At 41.9% G+C, this 25,939-nt stretch overlaps 1 protein-coding gene across 1 annotated transcript in view; it reads left to right on the top strand.

Moving 5' to 3' along the window:
• Positions 1–25,939, top strand: part of LOC138794939 (ceruloplasmin-like) — a 43,762-nt gene continuing 17,823 nt past the window's right edge. The window contains exons 1-10 of the mRNA XM_069973876.1: positions 1–246; positions 1,547–1,791; positions 6,368–6,580; positions 9,097–9,270; positions 10,213–10,467; positions 11,858–12,023; positions 12,855–12,994; positions 13,840–13,944; positions 24,196–24,419; positions 24,676–24,823. Coding sequence (XP_069829977.1) covers positions 242–246; positions 1,547–1,791; positions 6,368–6,580; positions 9,097–9,270; positions 10,213–10,467; positions 11,858–12,023; positions 12,855–12,994; positions 13,840–13,944; positions 24,196–24,419; positions 24,676–24,823 — 1,675 coding nt within the window. The 5' untranslated portion in view covers positions 1–241. The remainder of the gene's footprint in view (positions 247–1,546; positions 1,792–6,367; positions 6,581–9,096; positions 9,271–10,212; positions 10,468–11,857; positions 12,024–12,854; positions 12,995–13,839; positions 13,945–24,195; positions 24,420–24,675; positions 24,824–25,939) is intronic.

The raw sequence follows: 25,939 nt of genomic DNA on the forward strand, positions 1-25,939 counted from the left end.
CCAGACCATGCTCTCCCGCCCCTCCCCCTCCTCCACATGGACAGCAGAGAGGAGCAGGAAACAGGTGATGGGGAGGATTCAGGACCCCACACTGCAGCGTTAGGCTGCCTGCAGAATCACAGGAGGCAGAGAGGCAGGAAGTGGCAAGGGAGCCCAGCGGGCCCCCTGTAGCTAGGGGCCCGTTCGCCATGGCGACCGTGGCGACCCCTGTAGCTACGCTACTGGTCCTGAGGCCCCTTTTATGATGTAAGTTAGTCTATCCATTCATTTATTTACAGTGGTAACAATAATACTTCAACTGTTAAAAGACAGAGGGGGAGATTTATCAAACTGGTGTAAAGTAGAATTGGTCCAGTTGCCCCCGGCAACCAATCAGATTCCACCTTTCATTTTCCATAGAGCCTGCGAGGAATGAAAGGTGGAATCTGATTGGTTGCTAGGGGCGACTGAGCCAGTTTCACTTTACACCATGTTTGATAAATCTCCCCCAGAATGTTTTAAAAAATCCAGAAAATCACATTGTTAAATAATGGATTTGCAATTAATTGTATGAAACAAGTATTTGATACAATAGAAAAACAGAGCCTAACATTTGGCACAGAAACCTTTCTTCAATTACAGAGGTCAGATGTTTCCTGTAGTTGTTGACCAAGTTTTAACACACAGCAGCAGGGATTTTGTCTCCTCCACTTAGATTTCCTCCAGATCTTTCAGATTTCGGGCTGTTACTGGGCAACATTGAATATCAGCTCTCTCCAAAGATTTTCTATTGGGTTCATGTATGGTGACTGGCCAGGCCACTCTAGGACCCGGAAATGCTTCTTACAGAGCCACTCCTTAGTTCCCTGGCTGTGTGTTTCGGGTAATTGTCATGTTGGAAGACCAACCCAACCCACCAAGGAGGTTGTTGACCAAAATCTCATGATACATGGCCCCATCCATCCTTCCTCCATTTAATATGGTGTAGTCACCCTTTCCCCTTTGCAGAAAAGCACCCCAGACCATGGAAAGCTGCATCTTGTTTTTTTTTCCCATTATCTAATAATTGTGCAACACTTGTCGCCTTCTCACCAAGCTGTTTGCCAATTGTCCTGTAGCCCATCCAAGCCTTGTGCAGGTCTAAAAAGAGTTTTTCTGGTGTCCTTAGATAGCAATTTGGTCCCTGCCATAGTGGAGAGGTTGGAGTGTGATTGATTGAGTGTGAGGACAGGTGTTTTTAATACAGATAACAAGTTTAAACAAGTGCAATTAATACAGGTGATGAGTGCAGAGTAGGAGAAGCTTCATAAAAAAGAACTAACAGGCTTGTGAGAGCCAGAGCTCTTGCTGGTTGGTAGATAATGAAATACTTATTTCATGCAATAAAATGCTAATTAATTATTTAAAAAAAAATCAACCAATGTGATTTTATGGAATTTCTCTGGAATCTCTGTAAGATGTAGATATGTAGTCCTTGAATATGACAATGCCCATTGAAAAAGTTGGCAACACTTTTTGCAATTCCCATTCCTTCATGCTTTAAAAATGTGATCTTCTGTCTATCTAGATATGCCAGCATTTACTTACAACCTGGTGCCACCCGAATAGGCCGTGTCTATAAGAAAGCTATTTACTTTCAATACACCAATGCCTCGTACAAAGAAGAAATCAAGAAACCAGACTGGCTGGGATTCTTAGGCCCAATCATGACAGCTGAAGTTGGTGACACATTCGAGATTTGTCTAAAAAATTTTGCATCCCAACCTTACTCTATACATCCACATGGAGTAGAATACACTAAGTCAAATGAAGGTGAACTTTTTCTTTTTTGTGACCTGTTTAAATAAATTCAAGCAAAATTTAGAAAATAAACATAATATTAAAAAGAAATCTAGAACTAAAAGGAGAAGTACGGAGATTGTAAAAAAAAATTAGCTGACATAATAAATAGAGATGAGTGAACCTCGAGCATGCTCGAGTCCATCCGAGCCTGATTGTTTGGCATTTGATTAGCGGTGGCTGCTGAAGTTGGATAAAGCCCTAAGGCTATGTTGAAAACATGGATATAGTCATTGGCTGTATTCATGTTTTCCAGACAACCTTAGAGCTTTATCAAACTTCAGCAACCATCGCTAATCAAATACCGAACGATCGGGTTCGGATGGACTCGAGCATGCTCGAGGTTCACTCATCTCTAATAATAAACAATCAATACAATCACTATCCCTCTGTCTTTGCAGTGCTAGGATTCTCACCTGGCTCATGGATCTCCTGCTGCTGCAATGTCACAACCCTGTTGATGGATGGCCTGCTCAGCCAGTAGTGGATTATAACAGGGGCGTTCCGGGCGGCAGCCCGGGGCCCTGAGCTCCTGGGGGGCCCATGACCACCCAAAAAGACATACTTTCAGTGGTGTACGGTCTCCTGGCTACACTTCTGCCATGATTTTCAAAAAATCACACTTTTTTTATGGCAATTTTGCACAAATCAGGACATCATGACATTATCTATCCTGTACTATGAACGCCAGGCTAATGCTGCCATAGTTACAGTGGGGTGGGGGGGCCCAGGCTTGGTGAACAGGGGTGGGGGGGGTCCCAGGCTTGGTGAACAGCCCCGGGCCTATGGTAAAGTTAATCCGCCCCTGTGCTCAGCCAATCAGTGACTGGGGCAGGATGCCGCCTCAGTCACTGATTGGCTAAGCGTGCAATCCATCAGCCGAGTTGTGACATCATTTGAACTCAGGGGAAAAAGCCATCCGGCGAGGGCCCCAAAGCTTCAGTAGTGTTTGTTTATTATGTCCCTTTTTAAAATCGCTGGACTTCTCCTTTAAATACTTTCAGATTTATCATTGGGGGATGTTTATTTGTAGGGACAAATAATACATTTGTGCATTTATCTATATAAATACTTGACATTTACCTTATATACTGAGCTGATGGAGCAGCTGTTATACTAAAGCAGCATATAACATCGGGCATCCATAAAAATCAAATAGTGCCCATTTATTATAATAGGCAATCACAACTTCCGATAAGGTACAAAATATTCATTAAATTAAGAAGTCAAACAGGATTCTTATGGAATTACTGCAGGTTGTCAGATTATAGTTTTATATCTGACAGATATTTCATTGTTGGCTATATTTATTCATACCTGGACTATAAGTTTGCAGATACTGCTGCAATTGCTGTTAAAGAACTAATCCTAATGTATTCTATACCTCTCTCTCCACAGTCCACATATACACCTGAGCCACATTGGGGTTCCCCAGTGTTCATAGTAAATATGCTCTATTCCTGACCCTGACATCTATGTACAACCTGTGCCTATAATTCCTGACCCCATTTCTTCCTGACCCCTTTGTGCCGATTCTCCTGTGCCTAATTTGGATTGCTGCCACTCGCCATGACTCTGTTGTTGGTTTCTGACTAGACCGATTTGCCAGCTGTCCATAACCTACAACCGGATTGCTACTTGCTTTGCCTACTTCGGTGCCTTGTACCAGTGTCTTCTTGTCCGAAGGGGCAGCCAACACCTGCTCGACCTGTTCTTGGAAGGACACCTGGTATCCTCTAGCACCACAAGTCCAGCTTCCGCATCCAGTAGTGGGATAATTGAATCAAACCTACTTAGTAGACTCCGCACCTGAGCATGACCTTAAGCCACACCGATTGGCTAGCACAGTGCATCCACATGCATTGCTTTGTTACAAAATCTCCATTTCCTTCAGTTGGTTACGTTAGTTACAAGTTTATTTCACCTACAATTAGCATCAGCTGTGTTTGAGCAGACATGTATATTTTTGGAGGCTTGCTACTAGATGTATAATGGCCTTTCTGGGCTTAGCTTAGTTCAGCTGTAAGCCAGGCCCTCATAGGTAACATCACCCCTCCATCTCTCATCTTTAGTTATACAGTCATTCTTGTCTACGCTTCATTAAACCTAATGTCACATTGCCACAGAATACAAGAATAGGGTCAAGATCTTTTCTTTTGTGCTTTTATTATAAATTTATTGTCAGCATAATTATGCCAGTGGAAATTTTTGCAGCACACCAGCATCAGGCCCCCTGGCATTAAAACCATTGCATACTATGCGTCCTGGAGGTGCAGATATAGATGAAAATATGGGGCACAGGGATGAAATACAGGAGGGTAACCCTTACTACGCCTCATTCTTTGAGTATTCTCCCTGTCTATGTAGAGATTTTTTTTTTCTTAGCAGGGAAGTGGGAAATATTTGGGCAAAATTACTGTCTGTGACATTATATCCACCTTGACTCTAATAACCATCTGGGGCAATATTAGTCACAACTTCTGTCTGGGGTACTAAGTTTGGTAATATTAGCATCTGGAACACTAAGTAGCACACTACTGCCACCTGGAGAATTACTATATGAGGAGCACCACTACTTTGTGGGGTAAGTAATAGTGTCTAGGTCATAATGTGCAGTACTAATTGTCTCCAGCACACGACAATCTGTGCTAAAATGTATGGCCAGCACATATGAGTAAGAGCTGAAAAACATATTAATAAAGCTTCAGAATTCACTCTTAAAGGGAACCAGTTACCGCAAATTAGCATTCTTTTTTTACAACTGTAATTTTTATTAAAGGATTTTGATATTTTTAACAAAAGCAAAGAAATACACCGAAACAAAAAAACATATACAGTGGCAGATATGAACATGGTGGACATGGATCAGCTAAATTGAAAAAAACATAACAGCAAAGAAGTAAACACATCTCTGGCGGGTCATCTTTATGAACCATGACCACAACGGCAGAAGAAAAGTATAAATCAGCAACTGCCAACTAAACACAGGATCAATACAGCAGTCCGCTATGAAAAATATTACACCAACAATACAAACAAATATAACAAAAGACAGGGAAGAGACAAAAGGAAGGGAATAAAGGAGACAAAATTCTAGGGTTGTCCACCAGCACAAGTAAGGGAGGCATTGTAAGAATCCTATGGAGACCATACGGACTCAAACATTTCCATCCTATTATTTAGAGAGGCCGTCAATCATTCTAAAGATTGCAGTTCTTGGATCCTAGCTATAAGACAGCTCAGAGAAGGGGGGGGGGATCTGTTTACAACCCCTGGCAACCAGAGACTTAGTGGCAGTCAAAATAATCAGCAACAATTTAGCTTGTTTCTTCCTTAAGGTTTTAGGAAAAAGATTAAGCAAGCACACTGCGGTTTCTTTCGGGACCGTAGTGACCAGACTGCAGACCTCCCTCCAGAACTGCCGAATAAGGGGACATTCCCAGAAAATGTGAAAGAGAGATCCCACAGCACTTGAACACCTCCAGCACAAGGGGGAAATGGCACCATTAAACTTATTGAGCAGTTCAGGCGTATGATACCAAAGCATCATTAATTTATAATGTGATTCATTGTAAGTAGTACATATGAAAGACTTTTCTGCCCTCTCCTAGATCACACTCCAGCATTCCGGCAGAGACACTCCCACTGAGACATATAGGTATGTCTAGCCTGGGATCCATCCACAGGTCAATTAAGGATACAGTTAATGTCTGATATTAGGCCAGAGGTCGAGGTGCTACACCTCACCAATAGCTCAAAGGCCGAAGGCTTAAAAACTGTGAGAGATCCCAAGCGAGACATGATAAGGATGGTAGGTCCGATCTGTCCATGAGCTTATTAAACGGAAGAAGAGTACGAGTAAGTGGGTCTACAATATCCGCAAATTGGGAAAGTGTTTTTGTTACCCTTATCCAAACAATTTGAGACTGCAGGGCCGGCTGAAAATCAGGAAAGAGAAGAAAAGAGTGAAGAGGAGAAGCTTTAGACATAAGCCCGAATTTGGCAAAACAGGACATACATGTAGAGTAAAGTGGATGGGTCCTAGTAGGCTAAGGCAATTTAGCATTGTACACGAAAAGAAAACTGGCCTAATAAAGCTTGCTGTAGATGTTCTCAGCATTTATTGTGAGCATTTCCCACTTCCTCCTACTGCCTGAAAATGTACTTATATTCTTTCTCTCATTGTATGGAAGTCACTGCGTTATTTAGGCACTGGGGTAGCATTTATCTCTGAAGAAGTCACAGTCCCTGGACTGTAATCACACCTCTCTGGGATCTGGACAGACCTCTCAAAGATGCGCAGGCTCCTAGATTGTCAATCACACCCAGAAAAATGTGATAACTTAGGAGATAGACCCCCTCCCCCATGCCTAGTAAAGATTTGCATATGGTCGGTTCCATTTACGTAAATGCTGTGTAAGCCCCTGAACACAAGTCAATCTTTATTCAGCTAACATTGCTGAATTAACTGCATATTGTTTTGGCAACATAAAAAATAGTCAGTCTTCTACAGTGCACTAATATTAAAGCAATAACATCTCATTTACAGGAGCCTTATATCCAGATAATACTTTTTGGGAAGACAAGAAAGATGATTCGGTTTATCCTGGTGAGTCGTATACTTACAAATGGGATGTTGTCCCAGACCAAGGTCCATCTAAAGATGACGATGGCTGTGTTATCAGACTCTATCACTCACATGTGGATTCTACAGCAGATGTTTACTCTGGACTGGTTGGACCCTTAATTATTTGCAGAACAGGTAGGACTGGATATCCCTCTTAGGCTAGGTTCACACTGTGTTATTCCATTTGTTTCACTGTTTTGGTTTCAGTGTATTTCAATTTTATTGTACAGACAAACATGGTCAAACACATTTTTGTGTACGTTAGAAAAAAAACAGATCCATTTCAATTTCAATTCAGTTTTTTTTTTAACTATGTAAGACAATGGGGAGACAGATTCTGTAGTATGGTGTATAGCAGCATACATTTTTGATCAATGTACAAATATATGAAAGGATAGTACAGAGATCTTTGTAGTGATCTTTTTACTTTTAGGCCTGTAACCATGAAAAAAGGAAAGAAGGTTTCACCCCCAGCACAGATGCAGATTATTTACTGTACGAGTGGTAAGACTGGAACTCTCTGCCACATGATGTTGTCATGGCTGATTCATTAAATAAGTTCAATGGAGGCCTGGATGCTTTCCTTGAAAAATATAATATTACAAGTTATGGGCACTAGATTTCCTGTGATAGGATGTTGATCCAGGGATTTATTCTGATCCCATTGGAGCGAGCAAGGAATTTTCTCCCTGTGGTGGGGCAATTGTCTTCTGCGTCATAAGGGTTTTTGCCTTCCTCTAGATCACACAGTAGGGTTTCTCTAGGTTGAACGTGACTCTTGTCTTATTTCAACCTTATTAACTATGTAAGTTTTAAAGAACCACAAATAAACAGTGCAGCAGGTCAAAAACACATTATTCCTACTTGCCTTTAAAATTGTAAGATGTCCAGCATTGCCATCAGCTGAATCCTGCTCAACACTGATCAGGGACAAATATATGTCAAAACAGCTGTCTGTGGAAGAATACCTTGCTTGGGTATTTCCCAGGTCATTTCATACTTGAGTGTGGCTTGTTGGAAGGTGATTTCTCTGACTTGAGACCCCCCTTGGCTTGGTTGTATCTTCCCGGTGGTAGGTCTGGCTAGCTCACTGACATTGAGAAACACACGCGAAGGTGCCAGTATTTTTGCATATCATATTTGAGAACTGGCAGAAACCAGTAGGACCAAGGTATGCCCCTTTACTGTTAGAAGAAGTCTAGCCAAGAAACCATACTTTTGACATAGAGACAAGACCAAACAACTCAACTATGCATGAAAACATAGGAACTATGGAGTGGTGCAATAATTAGGGTCTGCAGGTAACAATGAAGCATGACGGAGGGTCTTTGCAGGCTTGAATGTGTATTTCAGCAAGTAGAGTTAGGGATCTGGTCAAGAACTATAGTGTCTTCTATGCTGAGAAATATAGACAGATATTTATTATGCAACGTCATCAGGGAGGTGTCTTATTGGCTCCAAATCTATTCTGTATCAGGGCAACCACCCCAAACATCCAACCAATGCCATTAAGAACTAGCTTCAGGGTAAAGAAGAACAAGGGTCCAGTAATCTACGGAGACTACCAACCAAATTAAATTATTAACACTTATACTGTTTAACCCTTTCCCGAGCCTATCTATCTATATATGTGTATCACCATGATCTGACCCCATTGGGATCTGTACTTTTTGTCAGTACCACATTTCTTTTTTTCATGTGATGTGACCAAAATTCCGCTATTTTAGATTTTTCTATTTTTTGGAGTCTACGTTGTTGATGGTGTAGGATCAGGAATATTATAATTTAACACATTTGTGTCCATTTTTTTATTTGGATAAAGGGGAGTGAGGGAGTGATTAGAATTTTTTATTGGCTTTTTTTTAATTAGAATTTTTTTTTTTAGCACTGTCCCCCCAGAACATAATATAGGCAATCATTCAATTGCTGACTTACATCAGTGCAATGCACGTGCTATGTTATATTGGCGCTTTGCTGGTAACGTCTGCCACACCATATCATCACATCGGCCCAGAGGCTCAGGCTGCTGTGAATCGTGGCACCCCACGATTACATTGTTATTGATCGTGGTGTCTAAAAGTTAAATGACCACTATTGGAGTGATTTCTGATCTATAGCCCATGTCATACTGCCTCACCTGACATAAGTGTTATGCCATAACTGGGTCAGGAAGGGGTTAACTTTGCAGGAATTTTTTTCTGTCCCTGTCTAAAACTTTTGCCTACTGTACTGTAGACTATGGTAATTCTACCTCCAGATTTTAGAGTTGCAACTTTAAAGGCCCTATTTCTCGGGCCGACTGCTCCTCGTTCCCCGCTCGCTGCCACAGTTACTCCACGTGGCATCCACGTGATCATCCGGGCAGCCCATAGAGGATAGTGGCGGTCTGCTGCCGCCGCTCCTATTTCACAGAGCGACCGCAGCAGTTCGCTGCTATCACAGTCTTTTGTTTTTCAACATGTTTGAAACACAAACGACTGCAACGATCAGCCAACATGAACGATGTTGGCTGATCTTTGCCTTCTATTCCACCGGACAATTATAGGCCGGTAATCGTTCCGTGGAATAGGGCCTTAAGGCTTCTTTCAAGTATAATTTTCATTATCTAGATCGATAAAATCTTGAACAAACATTTAATTTTTTTCCTACAGGCTTCCTGCAGAATAAGGAGAAGAATAAAGGATACAAGGAATTCATTGCCATGTTTTCTGTGGTGGATGAAAACTTAAGTTGGTATCTGGATGAAAATATTCAAACTTTCTGCAATGATTCTGATGCTGTTGACAAAGCAGATAGAGATTTCATAGAAAGCAATAAAATGCATTGTAAGTTTATTACTAGATAAGCACATATGAGGTTGTTAAAAAATAAGAATATGACTAGGTATTTGGATGTTGGGATGTATACATTATTATATTACTATAAATAAAACAGATAGCTATATAGGTGAATGAGCTAAACAAAGGCTATGTTCATACACAGTAAAATAATACCAAAATACAGACATAATTTTGAGGTAAAGATACTGCTGTATTTTCAATATAATAATGCGCTCCATTAAAATCAATGGCAAATTGTCCGGCAGTGCACACCCTATAAAATAATGGTCTTAAAGGAGGAGTCCAGCAAAAGAAAAAATGATCCTGCAAGCGGTGGGAAACATAATAAACAAGCTCTATTTACCTCTCCTCACGCCCCCCCCAAGCGTTGCATCACAGGCTCTCGGACCACTGCAGGAGCTCATTTTCCTCCGAGTTCCAATGTCATTGTGACTCAGGGGAAAATACTCAACCTGGCTGTCCCAGTGACTAACTGGCTGAATCGGATCGTGACGTAGCTAGAGAAGGAGATCCAGGAGCCCAGCGGAGTCCCTGAGTGGTATAGCAGTGCTACAAAGGCACAGGGACGGGTATGTTTTTTACAAAACATTATATTATTTTTCTTATGTATGATGACCATTGAGGTCTGTTGGATTATTTTGTGTTTATTCTTTTAATAAAACTATATTTACCCCCCCCCCCCCAAAACAAACAAACAAACAAAAAAAAAAAAACATAATATTATTTTCCCTCAAAATCAGACCATGTTTTGCTTTTATTTCAATGTGTGTGAACACAGCCTTAAATTTGGTACACCAACATACAGAATTCTTATGTTTTTCAACATAGAGATGAATGAGACTAAATTAATATGCTTAGCACAATCTAAAGAATTTCTTATGTAATATACTGGAACAGTAGTAATACTAATGTCTTGCTGTTTTACAGCTATCAATGGATACATGTATGGAAACCTCCCAGGCCTCTCTATGTGTGACAACTCACAAGTCCAGTGGTATCTGTTCAGTACAGGCAATGAAGTAGATATTCATTCAGCGAATTTCCATGGTCATGTGTTAACACATCAGCGATATCGTGTGGATACTGTCAATGTTTTTGCTGCATCAATGGTCCAAGCCTCAATGTCACCTAATAACCCGGGGCAGTGGCTCTTAAGCTGTCAAGTGAATGACCATTTTGAAGGTAGATCTTTTCAGATACAACATTTATTTATATGAAAGGATTAAGAAATAAGTAAACTCAAAATTCAGGTCTTTCCGGCACATTCTTTCAAGGAAAAATGAAAGTTCTTGAATGAAAGATGTAACATTGTGGTGACTAGTTATTTTCCTAACCTGACAAAACAGTGGCTAGGGGAGGGGGCTTTTACTTTTGACTTATTCACATATTCTTCTTATTTTTCAGACGGAGGCAGTCTCCTGTAGTCATACTGATCACTGTATGTTGGTTCCTAAGGCACAGAGAGATTGGGGCTGATTTACTAACGTGTTCCCAGCAGCAAATTGTCAGGTTTTTGTCCATTTTCCCAGTTGGTTTGGTGTTCCAACATATTTACTAAAGGTGTGCAACACAGTTTTTCCAAATACCAAACAAATGCGTCATTTTTGTCCCAAAACTCGCCAAGTGGACATGTTATGGGTGTGTTCAACAGACTTATTAAAGCAAATGTACCACCAGGTACACCGCTCGGTGTTTTTCACATGAACAGACTGGTGCAGTGATGCCGCTGCCACGGTCCTTTTTTTTTATCTGTTGCTCTATTCCCTATGTCAGAATATTATTGAGCACTGGCCAGGCATGAAGCACTGGGGGTGGGTCCCAGTGTGACAAAACTCCCTCCCCTTTGTGACGCAGCTCCATTAAAATCAATGGAGCCGCATCACAGAGGGGAGGGGAGATCATCACACTGGGGGCCGGCAGGCCCACCCCCAGTGCTTCACTATTGGAGTTCGTCAATAGACGGTCACTGTGCACAGGAACCAGGTGGTGGTTCATATAAAAAACAAAATAGCAATATACCTAGTGGTACATTCGCTTTAAACAAACTTATTTTTGACAGGTTTCTACACTAAAAGCCAGCCACTTCTAGTGTGGCGGGATGGTCAGGTTTTTTATTTTGTCGTGTGAAAAACTAACAGAACTACTAAGGCCATGTGCCACATTAATGAAATTGATGCGAAAAAAACCAACACGCACTGACAGCCTAAAATTGAAGGATTGTTAGTAAATCAGCCCTATTATGTGCATCTGTCTCCTCTGGACTTTAAAGGTGACCATATACATTTGATTTCTGCTAGCCAAATATCTGAGAGTGAACCCCTCTGGCAGCAGCTTATGTCTTGTAAGAACAAAGGAAACTATTTATCTGGTCCTTACAGTACATCTGCTGACAAATGGGGTGCTTGCAGAGTTGGATGGCTCTTGGATATGGTTACCTTAACAGAACATTTAATCTCATTTACAGGCCATGTAAATATTTTATGATATCTTACCTCCCATACAGTATTGGTTGAGATAAATCACACAAAGTGCACAAGGTTAGTGATCTATAAATGAATATATTCTTTTACAGGTGGAATGCAGGCAATTTATGAAGTAAAAACCTGTGCAAACAAAACGGATTGCAACACAAAGTCATATGTAAGACAGTATTATATTGCTGCTGAGGAGGTCATCTGGAATTATGCACCAACATCGATAAACCAGTTTACTGGAATAAAGCTGGATGATCCTAAGAGGTTTGTATCTCTGGTAAAAGGGGGCAGGTTGTTCCAATATAATATCAGTAGTGAATGTTAGTAAAGTAAGTTACAATGTTAGGGTACAAACCCACACACCGTATACACAGCAGATACGCAACAAATACGCAGCAAATACGCAGCAGATTTGTTGGTACAGATTTGATGCTGTGTTCAGTTATTTAGATATAATCTGCTGCGTTTTTGCTGCGTATTTGCTGCGTATCGCAGCAGTAAATACGCTGCTTATACGGTGTGTGGGTTTATACCCTTAGGCTATGTTCATACAACGATTTTCAACTGCCGTTATTTGATACTCAAAATAACGGCCGTTATTTAACACACTTTGGCAGCCGTCATGGCAATTCTGGCCGTCAGTACATTGTTTAAGTTTAGGTTGAATGATAGTTGCCTTCAACACTCTTTTGGGTGTAGCTATTTTTAAAGACGTGAAAGGACGGCCAAAAAAAAAATTGTTTGTGAACAATTTTGTCCAGAACATAAATTTTTCCATAGACTTCAATGGAAATCATTGAAGACTGAAAATACCTCTACTGTACTCTTACCGATTTGTCCAATGCATTCCATAACTATACATTTAACAGATGTCTTATTTCATTTTTCATATTAGCACGTACCATTCACTGCTATTGCAAAACATACATACTGTATTATTTTTCTGTCATTTCAAGTTCAATAAAAAGTCAAAAGTCATAGGGGCAAAAGAACATATTTCTGACATGGAAATATTACGTAAAATGTTAGTGTATATATCTTGGTAGGTGAAATATTTTGTGAGCAGGTTGTTATATTGCTTGCCTTCTTTTATAGCGAATCAGCAAAATATTTTACACAAAATAAAAACAGAATTGGAGGACGTTATAAGAAAGCAATTTATGTACAATACACAGATGCAAATTTTACAAAGAAGAAAGAAAGATCCAAAGAAGAAGAACATCTTGGACTCCTGGGTAATCCTTTACATCCTATAAGGCTTGCCCATACATTTATACATGGGTTCACTTTGTATATACAAAGCATTGCATAATAAGCACAGGGACTAAAGGAATAGTATGTCTACTTGACAAGACTGCCAAACTAGTGTATGGAGTCTTACAAGCCATGCAGCTCTCCCTGGGAAAAAAGTAGCCAGCTTCCTGCTCTGTACTGATAAGGGGCAAGAACACCAACACAGCTGTCTATAGATGAATAACGCTCTGTTCTGGTTAAGATTCTGGACTGACATATAATCCCCAATGATAAGCAGGTAGAATTGAAAACCCAGCACAGTTCCCTCCCCTGTGACTATTATCCTGCGTGGTGAGCAAGTGGAGTGTGAACAGCTGCCAAATCAATTAGGACAAACATCGGCTGATCATGGAGGTGCTCAGTCTCTTGAAACAGTAAATGTCATCACATAGATTGAAGAATCGGACAGCACTCACCAATACGTGCAAGGTCATTTATTGTACATACAATCACCAATCAGGATAGGAGACATAAGCTGAAAAACAGCTTTTTGAGTACAGAAGGAAACTCTTTTGCTTAATAAAACCTATTACAGAGTTTCTTAAAATCACTTGATATTTATTGATTTCTAAAGAGTGACATTTAAATAACAGTTGCGCTTTAATTCCCTGTCCCCAATTCACACTCTAATCAAGTTTATAAAATAAATGAGTATTATTTATCCCTTATTTCCAGTAAATTATATTGAACTTATACATCAACATTATTTGCAAATTTTCCCTAAAACAACAAATGTGTAGGCCTTGTGTCATTGTTGAATATTTAATAAGTTTGTCTCTTTTACTAGGTCCAATAATTTCAGCAGAGGTTGGTGATACCATTAGGGTGACTTTTAGGAACAATGCGAGCCGCCCATACAGCATCCACGCCCATGGAGTGAGCTACCTAAAAGGTATGAAAGAGGCAGTGTGCAAATCAAGCCATAACTCTAAAAGTTTGTGCAGATATTTTTACTTATTTTTTTTTTATACAATAAAAGCATGTTTAAATGATCTTCTGGAGAATGCGACTGAACTGAGCATGAGTGAGCAAACCTAGTGGATGCCTGATGGGCCATAACAGGTTATCGAATAAAGCAGCGCATGGGGGTATTAGTGAGTCTATATCTCTCAAATGATAAATTTTAAGAAATACTTGTACATTTGAAATATGTTTTATTTAGCATAATGCATCAGTATAGACCTAGATTCTCTCCTTGCCCTATGACGGCACCACTGGAGAGGTCCACTTCTTTCTCCCATTTGGATAGGAAACAGGATCCCTGGCTCATAAAAGAAGTAAACGCCCCTCCAACAACAGTTTCTGTTTCCTGTTCACCTCTTTCAGAATCACATAGAGGAAGGACGGGACCGTGGTGAGTGCTCTGCTGTGGTGTGTTCTCCTCTTTTTTTTTTCTTTTTCTTTTTTTTCCTTTTTATTAGAGAATTCAACATACAAACATTAAAAACCAATCGATCCATGTCTAGATACAACCGCTATTTTGCTGCGTCTTTAGCTATATGTCTTCTTTAGCATTCCACCTCATAGCAACACAAAAGAGAGTTAGTTCCTTTCTCCTCCCGGAGGGTACGTATCCATGGACGCCATCCATTTATTACATCTCTGTAACCCCTACCATCTACTAGTTTCAACCTAAAACTACAAGTCCCAGCTGGTCTCCTCCACCGAGTAGGGGGCCGCAGGAGAACAGAAACTGTCCCCACCTACTCGGGTATCCCACTCGCCCCCCAGGCCCCTGCCTCCGCCGGACCGAGAAGGAATGCAATCGCCAGCGTCAAAAATCAATGTAAACCATCATTTTACTAATGTCCAGCCTGGTACATGCTTCTTTCACAATGCATACCAATGAACCCCTTCTGGGAGCTCAGCCCTCCACGGTACCGAGCCACCAGTGGAGCCTTTCCCAAACACTCCAACATCACAGCCCACATATATTATGTAGGCCTGTGGTGTTACTCTGGGGCAGGCTGTCTGGACCCAACAAAGGAACCCTTCATTGCTCCATCTCGCCCGCTCCAGCTTATTATCTCACATTAACTCATCCACCAGCGGACCTCCAACCTAAATAATAATAAATAAAATAATTTTTTAAAAAACACACAGTGTAATAACCCTTCTCCTCTTCCTCCAGCCAAGACCGGCGCCCGGGCCTCACAACATAGGGCCCGAGTTATGAGACACAGGTCCAGACCCCCTCTGGGTTCTCCTTTACTACTGCTGCAGCTTGTGGTCTGCTGCTGCCTGCTTATGTCGTGCGGTGCGCTCTGCAGTATCTTCTGGCCCTCCATAACCACTGTATCCTTGTGGTCAATATGGAGTCCCAAAGAACTGAGACTACTGAGGTCACTCAATCAGGTGCTCCTGCGGTATAGAGGAGTAAGAGGGGATCTCCCCACATATAGTTTCTTCGCTTGTTACTGATAGGAGTTTTCCTGTCTTTATAGGAAGAGGCTTTTACGAAAGTGTGTACTAAGGCTAAAGACTATCCCATTTGCAAGAAGAGGCTTAGTAGGTCCTACAATAAGGCCTTATGCAGCAGATGCATGAATAGAGTCAGAGAGGGTCAGGGTCCATCTTTTATGAGGAATATGAGGGACATGGTTAGAGATGAGGCCAGGGTAATTGTTGGTTTCCCTTTTTTTTTGTCATCCCCTAGTAGCAGCATTTTAAAAATAATTTTCAATGTCTTCTGCAGGCCTTACTGCCTTCTCAATCTTCCAGGGAGACTACTACAATTGCTACTGTAGAGAATCTGGGTCTTAGCAGGCCTCTTCCAACGACATCCGTGGAGGAGAAGGAAGAACAGTTATTAGGTTTAGAGGAACCAAGGGAACTTGTTACCTCTGCATCAGATAACTCTGATGTAGAGATGAGCGAACCTGGAGCATGCTCGAGGCGCTCCGAACCCAAACTTTCGGCATTTGATTAGCGGTGGCTGCTGAACTTGGATAAAGCCCTAAGGCTATGTGGAAAACATGGATATAGTCATTGGCTGTATCCATGTTTTCCAGACAACCTTAGAGCTTTATCCAAGTTCAGCAGCCCCAGCTAATCAAATACCGAACGTTCGGGTTCGGATCGACTCGAACCCGAACCCGGTTCGCTAATCTCTACTCTGATGGTGAATCTGCCAGACCTCTGCTTGCTGCCGACTTTGTGGATTCTCTGGTTAAGGCGGTGAGACAAATAATGGATATTGAAGATGTTCCTGAGCCTAAGACTATCAAGGACCTTATGTTTGAGGGTCTAGCTCCTAAAAAGCATCCAGTCTTCCCCATGCATCAGAGTATAAAATCTCTCATCAATTGTGAATGGGCTAATCCGGACAATTTTTTTGTGCCCTGAGCTGTAAGTTAGAGTTTTCTAAGCACACTACCCTTCAGGTTACTTCAGAATTGTTTACTTATTATTTTTTCTTTTTTTGTCTATTTGTTGCGCTTTTATTCACAGTATAAAGGAAAGTACCCCTTTAGTCAGGGGAATTCTGGGTTTCAGGATAGTGCCCCTAATGGTGGGCACCATTCAAATGGTGGTGGATCCCCCAGTAGCTATCTCGAGAAAGAATTCTCTACCTTTTGAGAATTCAGCATCCCTTAAGGACCCTATGGATAGAAAAGCTGAGGTGTATCTCAGGAAGAATTGGGGGGCTTCCACTTCAGCCTTTAAGCCACTTATAGCAGCAACATCGGTGACTAGGTCCTTAGGGGTATGGATGTCTCAACTGAAAGAACACCTTAAGGCTGGTACGACTAGTGAAGATTTCCTTCCCTCTTTTCAGAGTGTTGACAATGCTGTGTCATTTATTTCAGAAGATTCCGCAGAAGACTCAAACCTTTCTGCACATTCTACGGCCTTTTTCAACAACTATAAAACCATTTGGTTGGAAGGAGTGGAACAGGAATGTGGCTTCTATAGCCAAGCCGTGTGTGTGCGGTAACATGTGAGGAAATGAATGTTCTTGTTTGTGTCATCTCTCTGTAACATTCTAGAGAAAGCTTCAGATAAGTAGAAGGGCTTTCCCTTCATACTACAGCAGCCCAACCGCAGGTTTAGGGGCAGAGGTAGTAAGCCCCAGAGGGGGGGGGATTAAGTGGGTAGGAAAGACAGGGTGCCCCCTAAAAAGTCCACAGGACTCCTCTTTTCTGGGGCAGGTAATACCAAGGAACCTTCGCAATAATGCCAGGTCCCTGTGAGAGGTTGATTGTCCCATTATGTGTCAGAACGGATCAAGATTTCCCGCAGGAATTTTGACGTAATAAAGCATGGTTTGAAAAATTATTTTTTTTGTCCTCCCCAGGGGAAAGACTTGTTATTACTAACCTCCCCTCAGATCCAGAGAAGCATGTGGCCCTTATCTTGGAAGTGGAGGCCTTATTGGCGAAGAGTGTTTTGGTTCTGGTCCCAGAAGATCTGAGGGGAGAAGGCTTCTACTCCAATGGTTCCTTTAGAACTATTATCAACCTGAAGCCTCCTAACCGAGTTCTCTCCTACAAGAGATTCAGGATGGAATCTATGTCATCTGCCATCCTGAATCTCTTAAAGGACTGCTACTCGGCCACTCAAGATCTGAGGGATACATATTACCATGTCCCTATCCATCCAGATCATCAAAGGTTTTTGAGGGTGGCAGTTAGGATGGGGGACTCAATCCAGCATTTCTAGTCAGTGATTCCATCCCTTCTCTTCAGAGTCATAATCAACTAGTGGAAGGGATCTTTTCTAAATTACGTTGGGAGGTCAAAGAAGAGAAGTCTAATAAGGTTACTTCTCAGTGTTGCCAATTTTGGGGAGTATGCCTTAACTCTCAGGTTCAGAAATCCTTACTACCGGATAATAAGACGTCCAAGTTAAAGTCAGGGATCTTATTGATAATCCTAGTACCTCCTTTAGGGGGCCATGTCTATCCTGGGTTTATTAACCTCATGTACCCTGGCAGTCCTTTGGGCGCAGTATCATTCTAGCCGGATAGGATGGTTCTTCCTCTGTCTCCACAAACTGTAAGATCACTCTACTGGTGGACAAAAAGAGACCATCTAAGCAGGGTCTTTCTTGTGCCCCACAGTATATCCTTACCATCACTATAGATGCCAGCCCTTGGGGGTGGGGGGCTCAGTCACACTCTCTGATTTTCCAGGGCCTCTGGGGTCCGGAAGAAGCCAGAGATTTTTAGAATGTAATGAAACTAATATTTTTGTCCTCATCACAGGCCCTTTCTGTCATCAGTGGGAGAAGCATCAAAATCCTTACAATGGCTCAGCAGTAGCGTATGTCAATCGACAAGGGGGCACAAGGTCTTGAGATCTTATAAGGGTAGCATACTTTATTTTCTGATTGGCAGAGCCTCACCTTCTCTCCCTCTCTGCTCTGATCCTCAAGAGGGTAGACAACTCCAAGGCGGATTTTCTAAGCCAACATCAGCTCAACCAGGGGGAATGCAAACAATGTCAGGAGGTGTTCCATCAGATTTGCAGCCTCTGGGGGACCCGGTGAAAGACCTCTTTGCCTCCCGGACAAACAGGAAGGTCCACAGGTTCTATTCCCTTTGCCCTGCAGACAGACCCTAGCCCTAGACATCCTAGCTCAGCCTTGGAATATGGGCCTCCTCTATGCCTTCCCCCAGTCAGACTCCTACCGAGTGTAATAAAGAAGATCAGGCAAGACAAAGCCCATGTTATCCTAGTGGCATCCTTCTGGCCAAGAAGGGTGTTGTTTTCTTTGCTCAGGATGATATCAGTGACACACCCGTGGGTTCTTCCAGACAGACCAGATCTTTTTAGCCAGAGTCCAGATCTGCATTCGAGGGAGGAGGGATTACACCTGACTGTATGGCACTTGAGCAGCAATTGTTGATAGATAGGAGGTTATCAGCTAGTGTTATCTCCACTTTATTGGCTAGTCAAAAGAGGGTCACATTTTCCATATACCTTAGGACCTGGAAGACCCATTAATGTCTTAGCCCCACCAGAAAACATTCTAATGTGGGATTTTTTTGCAAGAAGGGCCCAAGAAACACCTCATGCTTAGTACTATCATGAACCAGGTCCCTGCCCTTCTTGCATTGTACGACTGTAAATAGCAGATCACCCCTGGGTTGAGGGATTTGTCAGGGCCTCTGGTAGGATTTTCCCTAGATTAAAATCCAGACTTCCTCCTTGGAATTTAAATTTAGTTTTAGCCAGTTTAATCCAGGCCCCATTTGAGTCCCTTCCAGATTGCCACGACAAGTTCCTGTCATGGAAGCTGGCCTTTTTACTAGCCATTACATCAGCTACAAGGGTTGTAGAGATAAGAGCCTTTTCAATCCTGCCTTATGTGTTTGCCAGAGAAGACAGGATAGTACTCTTTCCTGACCCAGCCTTTCAGCCCAAGGGGGTCTCAGATTTTCCTAGATTACAGGAGGTGATTCTTCCATCCTTCTGTGAAAACCCTACTAATCTAGAGGCTAGCTCACACAGTTTGAATGTCAGACAGCCATTATAAACTTTTTGGAAGTTACTGAGGGGTGGAGATTGTGTAAAAATCTGTTGATTTCCTTCCAGGGGAAGAATAAAGGAAAAGCTGCTTAATCCAAGACTATAGCCAGATGGGTTAAACAAGCTATATGGAAGTGCTATAAAGTCAATGGCAAACAAGTTCCAGTAGGGTTCGTGGCCCATTCTACTATGGCAGTAACCACGTCATGGGCAGAGAGGGCCTCAGTCTCCATTGAATTTGTAGAACTGCTACCTAGAGTACCCTGCATAATTTCCATCAATATAGATTACAGTTTTCCTCTACTGAGGATTTAACTTTTGGCAGAAGAGTCTGGCAGGCTATAGTCTCCTTCAGGTGGTGGCATATTGCTAGCCTAATCTCCAGGGGTGCACTCATAGGGCGGGCAGAGAAAACCTAAATTACTAACTGGTAATTTATTTACTTTGGGCCCGTGATGGCACCAAGCCTATAACTCCTGCTTAGATTGTTAATTTATAGAATCTAGATTAAGTTTTTGTACTTTTTGGGGAAAAAAGTCTCAAAATTACTTTAAAAACAAAAAGGGTGTTAAAGGGGCATTTCTTTTATGATCCTGGGATCCTGGACCTCTCCAGGGGTGCCGTCATGGACTCAATAAAAAGGAATTACCGGTTAGTAATTTAGGTTTTTCTTCATGACACCACCCCTTTAATCAGCAGAGTCAGTATGGCTGGTGGAGAGGCCTAAAAAAGGTCTCCAGCTGCCATAGTAACTGATCGGCACTCCACGTTATTTCACTTCCTGCTTTCCATGACAGCAAGGCAACAGTAATAAGTGTATTGGCTGTGATTAAGTGGTGTAAACCTCATGTAAACTTGAGGCTCTTAGAACACATATTTGATCAAATAGTGAATCTTAAACATGGATGGATGGGGTCTAGCACTGTATTTTCCTCTCTCTTGCTTTAAAGCCTACAACTTTTTTGTTGAGCGCAGAATCCTCATTAAAACTACCTTAGAAGAGGCAGATTGGCTTAAATGTATTGTCATCTGGCTTATTCAGCTCAGCATCGTGGTGTCCTGCTCTCAGCGATGTGGTGTCCTGCAGTGATGCTGAGCTAAGTCAACTCTGCATCTTTGTCTTCCACTGTGATCACAGACAGCTCCAAATAGTTGTCCACAAGCCTTAGAGGTGTCAGCGAGTTGGAGACACAGACGCTGGCTGAGAAAACTCATCACCCAAAGTGCACTCCTGAGGTCCCGGCTAGGGATGGTCCGAACCCGCCGGGGTTCGGGTTCAGATGAACCCGAACACTCGGCATCGGATTCCCGCTTTCTGCCCGCTCCGTGCAGCGGGCGGATACAGCGGGAGGACCGCCTGGAAAACTGGGATACAGCCTATGGCTATGGCTGTATCCCAGTTTTCAAAGCGGTCCTCCCGCTGGATCCACCCGCTGCACGGAGCGGGCAGACAGCGAGAATCCTTAACGAGGGTTCGGGTTCGTACGAACCCGAACCGAACTCGGTTCGTACCATCCCTAGTCCCAGCCACTGAGTGATGTAAGCAGCACGGCTCAAAGAGTGGAGAGCAGAAATCGGTGGTCGGTAACCTTGGCATTGCAGTAAACATCAGAAATAGAGTACAGGGCACACTAGTCAAAACAATTAGGGGTATTCCACACAAGAGCTACGAAATTAAATGCTCCCAAACCTAACTGGTCTTACTCACCAAGTGATTTGGGCTGTCTCCCATCTTTCTAGCTGCCCACTGTTCCTGAGTTACAATTTTTTCTAAAAGCCAGTCTATATCCAAGATAACACAAGCCAGGAAAGTACATTTCCCAGCATGCATTGCACCTCAGAGCCAACTGTCAAGTATCCGCCTCATCTTATAGTATCTGCCCATCGCTGGCTCAGAGACAAAGAAAGAGTTGAAACAACTGTGTTGTTCATTTGCAAAATTGCTTACGTTTACATTATCGAAGTTAAAAAAAAAAAATTAAAAGGTGAAAAAACCCTGTTAGGCTATGTTCACACATAATATTTCTGTCAGTCTTTTGGTCAGTATTTTTTCAACCAAAATCAGGAGTGGAGCTGACAGGGTAAAATTATAATGGTCTGATTTGCACAGTTTTGAGTTTTCAACCCACTTCTGGCTTTGGTTGAGAAAAGAATGACCAAGAGACTGAGGGAGATACTATGTGTGAACATTGCCATAGGCTATGTTCACATGACGTCTTTTTTGGCCATTTTGTAGCAGTTTTTCTGGACAGCCTTGATCACGGACAACTTGCAAGACATGTGAATAAGGCCTAAATGTTCTATTCTTTTAGGCTGTGTTTACACTTGCCATTTTTGGTGTGTTTTTAATGCAGTTTTGCATTTATTTATTTATTTATTTTTTGGTTGCAAAAAGCATAATTGCAGCCTGCAAATAATGTCTGTTATTGTGAAGCAATGGCTGTTATTAATGTTCATGTTCATCAATAACAGCAGTTGCTTTGCTACAATGGCCGTTATTTGCATTTTTTCTTACATTTACATTGTGGGATAATAGCTCAATAGTGCTATTGTGGGCAGGATTTTGGCAAAACTGTGGCAAAAAATCCTATAGAGCTCAGAGATATGTACCCATGTTCACAAATCACTATACTAAAAGAACAAATGACGTATAGGGTAAGTAAAAAGAAAATACATATTGAAAAAACTTTCAATTAGTAAAATATTTCCAAAGAAATAGATCACAGACTAAGAAATTTGGGTAGGGGCTCCTGTACAGTGTCCATATTAGGACATAGTCAGAAGTCAAAGTCAAAAATCATTTTTAAACAAGTGTGACACCTGACCCTGAGTATTGACAACTAACTTCTGATAGCGGACTTCTGATTACTGACTCCTGACAAATGACTTCTGACTATTGACAACTGACTACTTATACCTGACTTCTGATAAAATGTTGTGTGATATCTGATCTCTGAAATGTCAGTAGTTAAAGTAGAAGCCCAGTGAAAATTTTTATTAAAGTATTGTATTGTCCCCCAAAAGTTATACAAGTTACCAATATACACTTATTGAAATGCTTATAAGGTGCTTTTCCCTGCACTTACTACTGCATCAAGGCTTCACTTCCTGGATAACATGGTGATGTCACTTCCTGGATAACATGGTGATGTCACGCATAGACTCCCAGAGCTGTGCGGGCTGTGGCTGCTGGAGAGGATGATGGCAGGGAGACACTGAGGGACACAGGGCACTGGAGGGACACTGAGCATCCATCTGCCATCCTCCTCTCCAGCAGCCACAGCCTGCACAGCTCTGGGAGTCGGGTCGTGACATCACCATGTTATCCAGGAAGTGATACGTACTGTATACGTCCCCCTCTATAGTACATACTGCTTGTGTTGAGTGGGTGGGGGCGGAGCATAACAAGTCTGGCTCTGGTTAGCTGATGCTTAGCCATCCAGTGTCAGGGATCTGGTCAGCTGACTTAATGGGGGTAGTGTGGCGTTTAACATTTATTCACTAAATAACATACATCACAAAGTGATACAACTTTGTAATGTGTGTTATTTAAAGTGACTCTGTACCCACAATCTGTCCCCCCAAACCACTTGTACCTTCGGATAGCTGCTTTTAATCCTAGATCTGTCCAGGGGTCCGTTCGGCAGGTGATGCAGTTATTGTTTTAAAAACGACTTTTAATCCTACAGCGCTGTGTCTAACGGCCGGGGTTTACATTAGTATATGCATTAGGCTGGCACCACCTCTCCGTCCTTCCTCCCCACCCTCCTCATGATTAGGAATGCTCCAGGCAGATTGCTTCCTATTCCCCCCCTGTGGCAGCCCTGCACATGGGCTGGATCGTTAATACACCTGTGCAAAGCTCAAACAGCAGTAAATGTTCCTGGATCATTCCTAATGCTGAGGAGGGCGGGGAGGAGGGAAGGAGATGTTGTGCCAACCTAATGCATATACAAATGTAAGCCCCGGGCGTTAGACACAGCGCTGTAGGATTAAAAGTTGTTTTTAGGACAATAACTGCACCACCTGCCGATCGGACCCCAGGACAGATCTTGGATTAAAAGCAGCTATCTGAAGGTACAAGCAGTTTGGGGGGGGGGGGTCAGATTGTGGGTACAGAGTCGCTTTAAGTGAATGGCCCCCTTCCCCGTGTTCCCCCCACCCGTGGAAGTGTGGTGCATTATACTTACTCAGTCGCGGCTGAGCAGCTGATGACGCCCGGCCTCCCAAAGATGACGTCGTCGACCCAAGATGGCGACCGGGGTGGACAGCAATTAAGTAAGTATAATGCACCACACTTCTGGGGTGGGGGGAACTTGGGGAAGGGGGCCATTCACTTAAATAACACACATTACGAAGTTGTATAACTTTGTAATGTGTGTTATTTAGTGAATAAATGTGAAACGCCACACTACCCCTTTAAACTAGGGTTTATTTTTGCAATAGGGCTTATATTTCAAGCCTGTAAAGTGAAACTATGTCTTATTTTTGTAGTAGGCCTTATTTTCTGAGAAACACGGTATATACAGTACATTAGCAAAATAGTCAATGGTTGGTTTTCTGCATAACATTATTATCAGCTTGATACATATTCAATTTGTGTACCTTGATATATTAACTCCTATAAAATAATAATTATCTTGAATAATAATTTATTTTAAATCTTTAAGCAAACCTTACAACAAGAGAGCCAGATGAGTCTCAGGCATCCCCCGTAGAGCCAGGAGACACATTCACATATGAATGGCAAGTACTATACAGTGTGGAACCAACCTCTCAAGACCCAAACTGCTTACCATGGCTGTACCACTCAACGGTTGATGCTGTCCGAGATACTTATTCTGGGCTTGTTGGTCCTTTGCTAGTATGTATTAGCTTGAATAACAAAACAGAGGTACGTTTTACCATTTGTATTTAGACCTCTTATTAAGCCATGTTTATGCGTCCATGATAATGGGTATGGTTTTACAAATCTTGACTAACGCTATGCGTCTCATTGGCAGGAGCATTAAGGAACTTACTTAAAAATAATACTTAAAATCAGACAAAAATGTTCTCATCTATTATCTCCTTTACTATTATTTTCAGTGGTAACAATAAAGCAACCTCATACATGATTTGCATCATAGTCTTTCTTTTGCTTTTTTCAGCCAATTGTTGACCATAACTTCTTTATATTGGCAAATGTATTTGATGAGAATAAGAGCTGGTATCTAGATGAGAATATTAAGCGATTTACAGACAATTCAAGTGTGGACAAGGAAGATCCGGATTTTCAGGAGTCAAATATGATGCATTGTAAGTAATCCTTACTAGTATGTGAGTTTATCTTAAATTGATTCTAAAATATTTGGAGCATTTACTGCACCTGGACATGAGGTAGTTTTGGTGCTGGCCAAATAGGGCATATATCCAAAGGAGCCAAAGTCTTAGAACTTTGCTGCAGGGTATCCATAGAGTAGTCACCAGTTGGCAGATGGATGCTGTAGCGACAACAGGTATTGGCAAAGTGACTGGCCCAGAATTTGGTCACAGCACGGGAGTGTGGTCAAACAGGATTAAGAGTCTGTAAACAGGAACATAAGTAGTACCCCAAGTTCTAGGCAATATAAATAAAGGGCAAGGCAGGAGCCTAGTATCCTTCTCCTACATGTTCTGCATCTACTCTATGTGTTCTGCATTTTGCAGTCATGTGTTTTAAAGATACTTTCATAGTGATATTTACTATATCAAAAGAAATCCACAATGATGCTAAATGAACAAACCTTATAAGTAGTATTGGGAAGCCTGAAAGGTCAATTCAGTACAAAGAAATAGGAAGTCCACCAATCCTATAGTAGACAACAGAGGCAGGAGAATGGAAATCCTATGGCTGGTAGCAGAGACAGAACAACTCTGTTAACCTCAAATTGTGTAAGCATCTATTGCTTGCCTGTGTTATGGTCCTATTACACCAACAAATTATCTGACAGATTTTTGAAAAGAGGAGAAATCTCAGTCTTTCCTTTATTACCTGTTCTCTGTTTATAGTCCATTCCTGGCTTTGGCTCAAAAAAATCTGTCAGATAATCTGTTGGTGTAATAGGGTCCTTACTTTGTAGCGTCTCCTGACCCAGGTGTTGTGGCTCCACCATGTGCCTCATAGCAGAAACTTTACAGGTGTAAGAGTCTAGGACAAATCTAGTACCAGTCCCATACATTTGACCAATTGCAGCCAACCCTGTCAATTTTAGCAACATTGGGGGACAGTCTAATGTATATGATGATACTCCAGCAGTCTCTTAATATTTGCAATGGGAAACAGAAGGCTCTAACATACTGCATTTTGACCTGTTTAATCAGTTGTTCCTCCAGACAATAGGCATTGTCTACCCACCTATTGAACTAAATATGTAACTTTAGGCTACAGTTATA

This window comes from Dendropsophus ebraccatus, chromosome 6 (genome assembly GCF_027789765.1).
Source record: "Dendropsophus ebraccatus isolate aDenEbr1 chromosome 6, aDenEbr1.pat, whole genome shotgun sequence".
NCBI lineage: Eukaryota > Metazoa > Chordata > Amphibia > Anura > Hylidae > Dendropsophus > Dendropsophus ebraccatus.